General features: G+C 49.4%; 1 protein-coding gene and 1 long non-coding RNA gene across 2 annotated transcripts in view; one reads left to right on the top strand and one right to left on the bottom strand.

The window, feature by feature from the left end:
• Positions 1–479: 479 nt before the first annotated feature.
• On the bottom strand, positions 480–3,033 carry FOXC1 (forkhead box C1). The gene has a single exon (XM_074943182.1). The coding sequence runs from the start codon at positions 2,986–2,988 to the stop codon at positions 1,375–1,377; it is 1,614 nt and encodes a 537-aa protein (XP_074799283.1). The 5' UTR covers positions 2,989–3,033; the 3' UTR covers positions 480–1,374.
• Positions 3,034–3,490: 457 nt separating this feature from the next.
• Positions 3,491–8,605, top strand: part of LOC141982664 (uncharacterized) — a 31,285-nt gene continuing 26,170 nt past the window's right edge. Inside the window, exon 1 of the long non-coding RNA XR_012638169.1 lies at positions 3,491–4,538. This is a non-coding gene — a long non-coding RNA (uncharacterized LOC141982664). The remainder of the gene's footprint in view (positions 4,539–8,605) is intronic.

Here is an 8,605-nt window from a genome sequence, read left to right as displayed (position 1 = left end):
CTTAATATGTGTGTATATATAATTATTAATTCTATAGAGCACAGACCTTTTATATGCTTTCATTACATTTAGAGATATATTATAGAATGTCTCCTATATAAAATCTGTACTTTGTCGATTAGATACGTGTGTGATATATACAGACATATTACATATATACACACACTCAAAACCCAGAGGGAAAATTGCATATCTAGGAGAAAGAAAAGGAGGACTTGTGGCACCTTAGAGACTAACAAATTTATTTGAGCATAAGCTTTCGTGGGCTACAGCTCACTTCATCGGCTGCATTCATTCATGCTTATGCTCAAATAAATTGGTTAGTCTCTAAGGTGCCACAAGTCCTCCTTTTCTTTTTACGAATACAGACTAACACGGCTGCTACTCTGAAACCTGTCATATATAGGAGACAGTATTTAAGATATCCCTATAAGCAATATAAGCATATATTAAATATGGAACGTTGTAATACTATTGTGTATGGTCAAATATATCCCAGGTCCTGTCTAATCAATGCTAAGAAAATGTGTTGGTTTATTTGCCAAGTTACAGCTGCCCTGGGGAAGTATTTTCTTTTCCTAGCGGATAAAGCAAGCTGACTAAGTGGAACATATTGCAGGAGAGAGCGAAAAAGGCCGACCTGGCAGTTTTTAAGCGGTCGTTGGGATTTGTGCGGAGGGGAACGAGTTGTTCCATCGCCAATGTTAGCCATGAAGTCTTTTCATTTAAAAAAAAAAATGTATGAAAGTATCCAGACGTGTAAGGTATTCCAATTGAATGGTAATTTATTAATAAACAAACAATGCAATACCTCAGAATATTTTCAGGAAAAAAATCGATAGAATAAGATTAATACAGTTTCCCTTTTTATATATAATGAAAAAAAATCAACGTTTCAGGCACTTTTAATGTCCGTTTTCGGGGGGAAAACACTTTCTGGCGTTTGGTCCACAACATCCAACTACACATTAGAAATAAATTACTATATCGCAATTTACATTTTAAAACAAGTCCTTGGGGGGCGGGAGAAGCTTGTAATCTATACTGCATATTTTGTCCTCTTTTAAACACAGGGCATAATAATAATACCTTATGAGATGGGGGGAGTGGGTGGGGGGGAGTATTTCTCAAAAGCAATAAAAAAACTTACGTGTTATTTGGAGTAACACTGTCCTTTTAACAAACCAAGGCATGACTTATTTTTATTTTTTTGGGGGCTGTCTCTGTACAAACTATGTGAGAGTTCGCTCGGGTGCTCGCTGCTTGCAGGAGGCGGCTTGGTTTGTTAAAGAAAAGATCTAGTCCTTGCTTGAAGTTTGGCCTTTTCTCTGTATTGTTCGGGGGAGGGGGGCCGTCCGCCGGGCCTGGTGTTGGTCAGAACTTGCTGCAGTCATACACGAAAGCCCCTGAGGTGCGGTAGAGAGACTGGCCGGAGGGAAAGGCCATCTGACAGCTGCTGCTATTCCCGTTCACCGGCGAGTTGTTCAAGCCCAGCCGCTGGGACTCGAACATCTCCCGCACCGCGTGGAAGTTCTGCTGCGGGGCGGGGTAGCCGGCGGCGCTGGCCAAGTGGCCCAGGTCTCCCGCCGCCGTGGCTTGGTTTAGGTACCAGGAGGCCAGGCGGCCTTGGTGCGCGGCGGGGTGCGCGTGGTGCCCCTCCTGGTGGCCGGCCGCCGTGCTCAAGCTGCCGTGGCCCAGCGAGGAGGCGCTGCTGTTGCTGGGCATGGCGTAGTCGGGCAGGGGGTCTTCCACCGGGCTGGCCCCGCTGCTGGCCAGGTGGCCGGCCCGCTCGCCTCCCCCAGCGGCGGCGGCCGCGGCGTACAGGCTCATGGCTTGCATGTTGCAGTGGTAGGTGCCCCCGCCCGCGGCCCCGCTGCCCGGGTTGGCGCCCTGGCTGCAGGGCGAGCTGTAGAGGGAGCTCTGGCCCGGGGAGTAGCTGCCGAGGGCCACCGAGGGGGGGACGCCGGTCCGGGACGAGGCGGCCGAGGAGGACGAGGCGGAGGAGGCGGCGAGGAGGCTGGAGCTGAGCTCGGTGGCGCCCTGGGGCGAGCCCCGCAGGGAGGTCATGATGTTGTCCACGCTGAAGCCTTGGCTGTGGTGCGGCTGCTGCGGCTGGTGCTGGGGGTCGGGCGCCTCCAGGCTGAGCGAGCGGCTGGAGGGGAGGCTGCTGTGGGGGCTGCTGCCGCTGGACAGGCTGCTGCTGCTGTCCGGGCTCTCGATCTTGGGCACGGCGCTGCTGAGGGCCGCCGCTCCCCCGCCGGGAGGCGAGACGGCCTGCGGGGGAGAGGCGGTGCCGTTCTCGGTCTTAATGTCCTGGATGCGGACCGGCGGCGGCGGCTGCGAGCCGGCCCCGCTCCCCGCCGCGCCCCCGGCCCCGCCGCTCTCCTGCTCGGCCTGCGGGTGCTGCCGGGGCTGGGACTGCTCCTTGAGGTGCAGCCGGTCCTTCTCCTCCTTGTCCTTGACGGCGTCTTTCTTCTTGAAGCGCCGCCTCCGCCGCAGGAAGCTGCCGTTCTCGAACATGTTGTAGGAGTCCGGGTCCAGCGTCCAGTAGCTGCCCTTGCCGGGCTTCTTGTCGTCCCGGGGCACCTTGACGAAGCACTCGTTGAGCGAGAGGTTGTGGCGGATGCTGTTCTGCCAGCCCTGCTTGTTGTCCCGGTAGAAGGGGAAGCGCTCCATGATGAACTGGTAGATCCCGTTCAGGGTGATCTTCTTGTCCGGCGCATTCTGGATGGCCATGGTGATGAGGGCGATGTAGCTGTAGGGGGGCTTCACCATATCCTTGGGCTGCGGCTGCGGGGTGTAGGGTCCGTAGGCTCTGGCCATGCCGGCCGGGTACTGCTCGTGGGCCGGGTGCGAATACATGCTCATCGGGGCCGGCATGGCGGTGTAGCCCCCTCCCGCAGCGGCCCGGTAATAGCTCTGCTCCCCGCCGAGGTAAGGCACGACTCCCAGGGAGTTGGGACTGGACACCGAGTAGCGAGCCTGCATGTCCTCCCGTCAGGTTCCCGCACCCTCCCCGCCGGACCAAACAACTTTCCCTCCCTCCCTCCCCCCCCCGGCCCCTCCAGACCGAGGTCCTGCCGGCGATCAGTCACCCCCCGGCCTCGCACACAAGCGGAGGGGGGGGGGAAGCCACCTCTTCTTCGGCCTGTAAAAGGCACCCGCAAAAGCTCCGCACTCCACACCAGTGCTTGCCGCGGAGAAAGCCACTTCCAATGCCAAAATAAACGCCCTGGGCCGAGCGGCTCCCACACGCCCAGCGCCTGGCTCCACCGGGATCGGCAACACGTTGTCTCTGCCCAGGAGGGGACAAAAGTGGTGGTTTCTTTCTAAGGGGAATTTACAAATATCCACCTTCCCGGTCTCCCGATGTCAACTCTTTTGGGGGGTGGTTCTTTTTTTTTTTTTCAGTCTCTTTTTCGGTCGCGGGCAGCTTTGGGAAGCATTGGAAAAACTTCTGAACTTTTGAGCATCCGTCACCAAGGCGAGGACTTTTTTACGCACTTACTGTTTTTTTTCCTCCTCCGGCGGCGGAGCTCCGCCCTGCCTAGGCCGGGCGGCCAATGAGAAGCGAGAGCCGGGCTCTGAATGGGGGGAAGCGCGGGGGGGACGCTGGAGCAGCAGCAGCAGCCCCAAGAGTTCCAGCTCCGGGACTGGCCACACACACTGGCCCACGCTCTCCCCCACACGCAAGTACCTATCGCTCTCCACGCCTGCCACAGCCTTTCTGCCTCTCCCATGCGCAGAGCAGAGATCGGCTGTCCATGTACACCGGCCTGCCCATACACACGTTACACACACACATTCCTATTACAGGTCGTGCGTTCATACCTATATATTTCTGTCAACACATTTGCCTAGTCCTATACGCAGATGCGCTCTCTCGGAGGACGCAGCTTTTCACATACACCTAAATACAGATGATTCCTCTGCACGCCCGCTCACCCGCCTCTGCTCAGATAGGCGCCGGTCTATGTTCCTCGCCTCTCGAACACCCTTCCTCCCCTTCGCACACATTTACCTTCTTCAGATCTATCTGTATATAGGCAACTTCCACACGTGTGTACGTGCTCAGAGCTCACTTTCTGCTCCCCAGGGCGAAGGAAGGTCGGTGTCACCCGCCCACCCCCATCTTCCCACCAGGCAGGGTAAAGGGGAGAAGGGGGAGGGAGAAAGGGGAAGCGAGAGAGACCCACTCCTCACCAGCACCAGCCTCCTTACAGGCAGCTGCCTGACCACGCGTTTCTGAGGGGATTCCATTCGACAAGCTTTTGACGAGTCCTGCAAAGCTCCTTTTTATTAATCGGCCACGAAGGGCTTTCCTCTGTCAGGCTGCAAAGCAAGCGCCGGCTGCCTGTGCTGTTTATAAACACAGACAGATGTCTTTGTACGTGTCTTTAACCGGCTTGTTCAGGTAACCTGCTGGGGTCTGATAGGCTAAGCCCCCCTTTTTTGAGAGAGAGAGCGCGAGAGAGAGCTCGAACGAGCATACTTTTGTACGAAAGCCATTGCAGCCCGCGGAATCAGTGGCATAACAGGTGCGTTGTTGACAAGAGAAAAATAAGTGTGTTCAAAATTGTTTAACGGTTTGACTATCAGGAGCTTAATTTCTGCTAAGACCGACTCTCTTTAAATGGCTGAAAGAATACTTGTGCTGTAAAGAAATGTCTGAATTGACATTTTAAAGTGGATTTAAGGCTGAGCTGCGGGAAACAAGGAGGGTCATTTTTCTTACTTTTGAACATCGTTAATGGAAATGACTAGTGTCTGCGGGTTGAACAGTGACAGCGGTTAAAGATGCTGATTGGACTGAAATCCAGCCCTACACCCCCTTTTTTTAGCCTGCTGCTTTTTACCTCTGCACGCCCATTGCAGTTAACAGTGGGTCAGTTGATAGAACAAGCTGAAGTGCAGACGTTTGGGAACTTGTGAAGGAAAAATGGTCTTGAGTACATGTGGTTTGTGGGAGATGAGTTTCACACTCCCCTGGGTTTGTGACAAACTCTCACGCTGAAGATGAGTCACAAGACCCTTTTGGCTCCACTGATTTCAAACCCCCTTTCCTCAATTTCTACAGTGATTGATTGCGCTCCAAACCACCACAGGTAGAAGAGACGTGACGGTGTTAAGGGAACGTGATTTGCTTGGTAGTATTTTAAGTCAAGCCTTTTCTCTCGAATAATTAATCAATTTAAAACAAGTGATGGAAAACGGCGAGAAAGCTGATATGTTCTAACCTTTCCTCCATTTCCTACTCAGATGTAACTGTCCTAGTTTTGTAATAAAAATAAGTCCTTTAATGGTGACTATATTATTCAGTTTTACCTGTTGCGTTTGATCCTCTGGAATCCTTTCACCTGCTCCTGTCCAATTCTACATTTCCCCCAAATACTGACGAATTAATCGTCTCAGTGGCACTGACCTAGGCATTAGTTTCGATGTAGTTTCGACATTTTGTGTCTTCAAAATCTCTCACTTGCTTTACTAGAAAGAACGGCATTTTAACGCATATCCATAGAACCCAGGTCACCCAGCGTTTCCCACGATCTTACCTGCAGTTAAAACGATTTCCACGTATTTCACATTCATTCCCACTAATCATTGTACTGTTCTGTTCAAAAAGCCTATCTTTCGGTGACTTATAAATGTAACGGGATACTGTGTAGGTTTAATGCTCATGATTCTGAAGTTAGATTATTAATTATTCTTTATTATTTTATTGGGATTATTTAATCCCAGTTGTATTGCATCTAATATATTTTGCAATAGCTACGCTCTTACATTACTGTGCAGTGATGCAATAACTAATGTGTGTTAAATTACACATCTGAAAGCAGCAGCAGCACTGTGGTTCTCTACTTTAGGTACAAAAATTGCCATTGTGAAACTAGTAATTGGCACGCGCAAACAGTTTTAGGAAAAACAGTTTTATAGAAGCAGAAAGATCAGCTTTCTGACTGGTTTAATTTTGGATACAATCCAGGAAAAGTAATTTGTGTTTGTGTTTTACATACTTAAGTGCGGGACAGGAATGAATTTCAGATGTCTTGTTTGTTTGTTATTTATTGTCGTACCCCCCATGGCCTCTAGATGAAAGAGTAACATTTTGGGGTGTGTTTTTGGTGTGGGACAGAAACGAAATCGGCTGAGTAAGGTTAACAATCGTGTATATTGTGGAACCAAAATCCCTCTTGGAATTAACTATTCAGCGTCCTTTTTAAAGCTGTGGAAAGGGCAGTCAAGCCATTGTGGGGGCGTTTGTTGCATTTACTCTTAACCTTATTTATTTAGATGATGGAAAGATAATATCAATAGCAACACGGTGAAGGAGTAACATTTAAAGTGGTTAAAGCCAACAGGTGGATCCAAACAATTTGCTGAAGGGTTTCCTCTCCGCTCAAAGACCTAGAGGTGAAACGTTTTTCAGACTGAGGCTATTTATGTTTATACCTACTCAGAGCTTCACCTCTCTCTCTTTCTCTCTCTCTCTCGGTTTTAACATCACTGCAGTATCCCTGCAATTCACACCTCTATCTCCCTACCCAATCCCGGCTCCTTGAATCTCAGGATAAGGATTTCCATGTTTCCCAAACCGAAGTGCAGGTCATTTGGAGTGAACTGAACTATATGCTTTCAGGTGAAAATATACCCTGGCTCAGCAGCTGAAAACCTATTGTCCCAATTAAACCTGCTCAAATCGATCTGTGATTATTACAAATACATTATTTCTGACCTTTGCGCAAAAATTTAACGCAAGAGAACTCCAGAGAAAGTCTGTTTTAATGGCAAAGTAATCAAATTTAATGAGATAATATGCTCATTTTATTGCCTGTTGTAACTGTGTAGCTCGATAGGCTTTGAATCCAGGGAAAACTTTGTAGTTTATCATCTGAATTAAATAATAATGAAAAACCTCTTGCATCATTTGGCTTTCTATTCCAGTTGAAGAAAAAGTGAATTTTCATTTTAGCTTGATAGACAGTAATTGGTGATTTATTTCACAAACGGAATAACTTGCATTTTAAATCTACAAAGTATATACAATTAACAATCTACAAAGAAAAATCGAGACCCTACATTGTTTTGCAAACGGTGCTTCCCATCTTTCCACAAGAATTGTCTTGGCAAAATATTACTTGGTTTTCTATAAAAATATTGTTCTCCAAAGAATAGTTTGCGACTGAATGATGACATGAATAGATCATTAAAACACATACAATGCCTATGGGTTCCAGGATTTTTATTTAATTATTTATTTAGCTATTAAAATGCAAGTCTAATAACTTCAAAAATGCAACTTCCTAGGGGAAATAATAACCCAGTGCGTTTTCTAACCCTGGTATCTGCAAAGTGCTAATATCTGCGGGAAGATCTCCTAAAAAGATGAGAAATATCCAGATCTGAATTTATCTCCTATTTTTCTTCAAGGTCCATCCCCTGTCTCTTTTGTATTCCCTTTCCTTCCTTGCTAACTTCCTTTCTCTGTCTCTCAGAAGCTCTAGGGAGAGGCAGAAAAGGTGGAGGGGGGCTGAATCCATTGGGATCTCCAGCATCCCGTAACTGAACACACACGCGGACACTGCTGCTCTCCTCCCCGTATTGCGGGAAGGGGATGGGGAAGGGAGAGACTTATTTGTTTCCAGTGGTTTATTTACGTGAGACTGAAGCGACAGTTCCTCGCTGGTGAAGTCTGGGAGTGATAGGTGTTTAGCAAGTGAGTGGATAACAGGCAGGCAGTTCAGTGGTAGGCTACCAAAGAAAGCTTGCAGTCAGTCTCTGATTATAATAGTTTACACACACACACACACGTTGGGAAGCTAATACTGACTGATTTGTTTTAAAGCACCCCTGCTTCAGTGAGTCAAGCCAAAGCAGGCAGGTCCTTCTTAGAGTTATTTGTTGGGGAAGTTGGACGCTCCTCACAAGCATTTGCAAATTCACAACCTGCGGAAGGGATGCTGCCAAGTGCCCCTCCTAGGGGATTAGTCATTGAGACCAGCGTCTCGGAAAGTGAACCGAGATGGAAGCAGTAAGTTCAGATGTTATCGCCTGGCAGAAAGATACACTGAGGCTCTACGCTGGGTGTTCCTTTCCTGTGGCTACTTCAAGCAGCTCCTACATATCCATCTGCTTTTTTACACGAGTCCAGTTCCCATTTCTGAACTGATTACAGTCCCATCTCTTTATGCCTTTCACCAGAGGCGTCCAGGGCACACATCCTGTCGCTACGGTTACCTCCCTCGGGCGATGATGTCCCGTTTCCTGCACGTGGCTTGGGGCTGGACTTGCTGCCTATGCAGCCGCCCAGCGGGCTGGGAGCCTCTGGGTCTCCAGGGCGCTGGCTCTGCTCTTTTTTTCCCAGCTGGCGACCACCTGTGCGGTTGGTTCAGGCGCTTCTTGTGGCTGGAGCGCCCCCTGATGGGCCAGGTTAGACGCATGAGCACGGCCGTCCTCCCTCCAGCTCCACCGACAGGATCCGCTGTCCCCCCCATTCCCGTGTTTGCCGGCGATTCCTCGCTCCCGGAGGAGCAAAAAGTGGCAGGAAAGTCAGGATTTAAGCAATGTCGCTGAGCAGGCGCCTCAGTGAGCTATGAGATCCCCAACC

This window comes from Natator depressus, chromosome 2 (assembly GCF_965152275.1).
Source record: "Natator depressus isolate rNatDep1 chromosome 2, rNatDep2.hap1, whole genome shotgun sequence".
Taxonomy (NCBI): Eukaryota; Metazoa; Chordata; order Testudines; family Cheloniidae; genus Natator; species Natator depressus.
The sequence above is the reverse complement of the archived record's forward strand: the minus strand, read 5'-3'. Positions and strand labels throughout refer to the sequence as shown.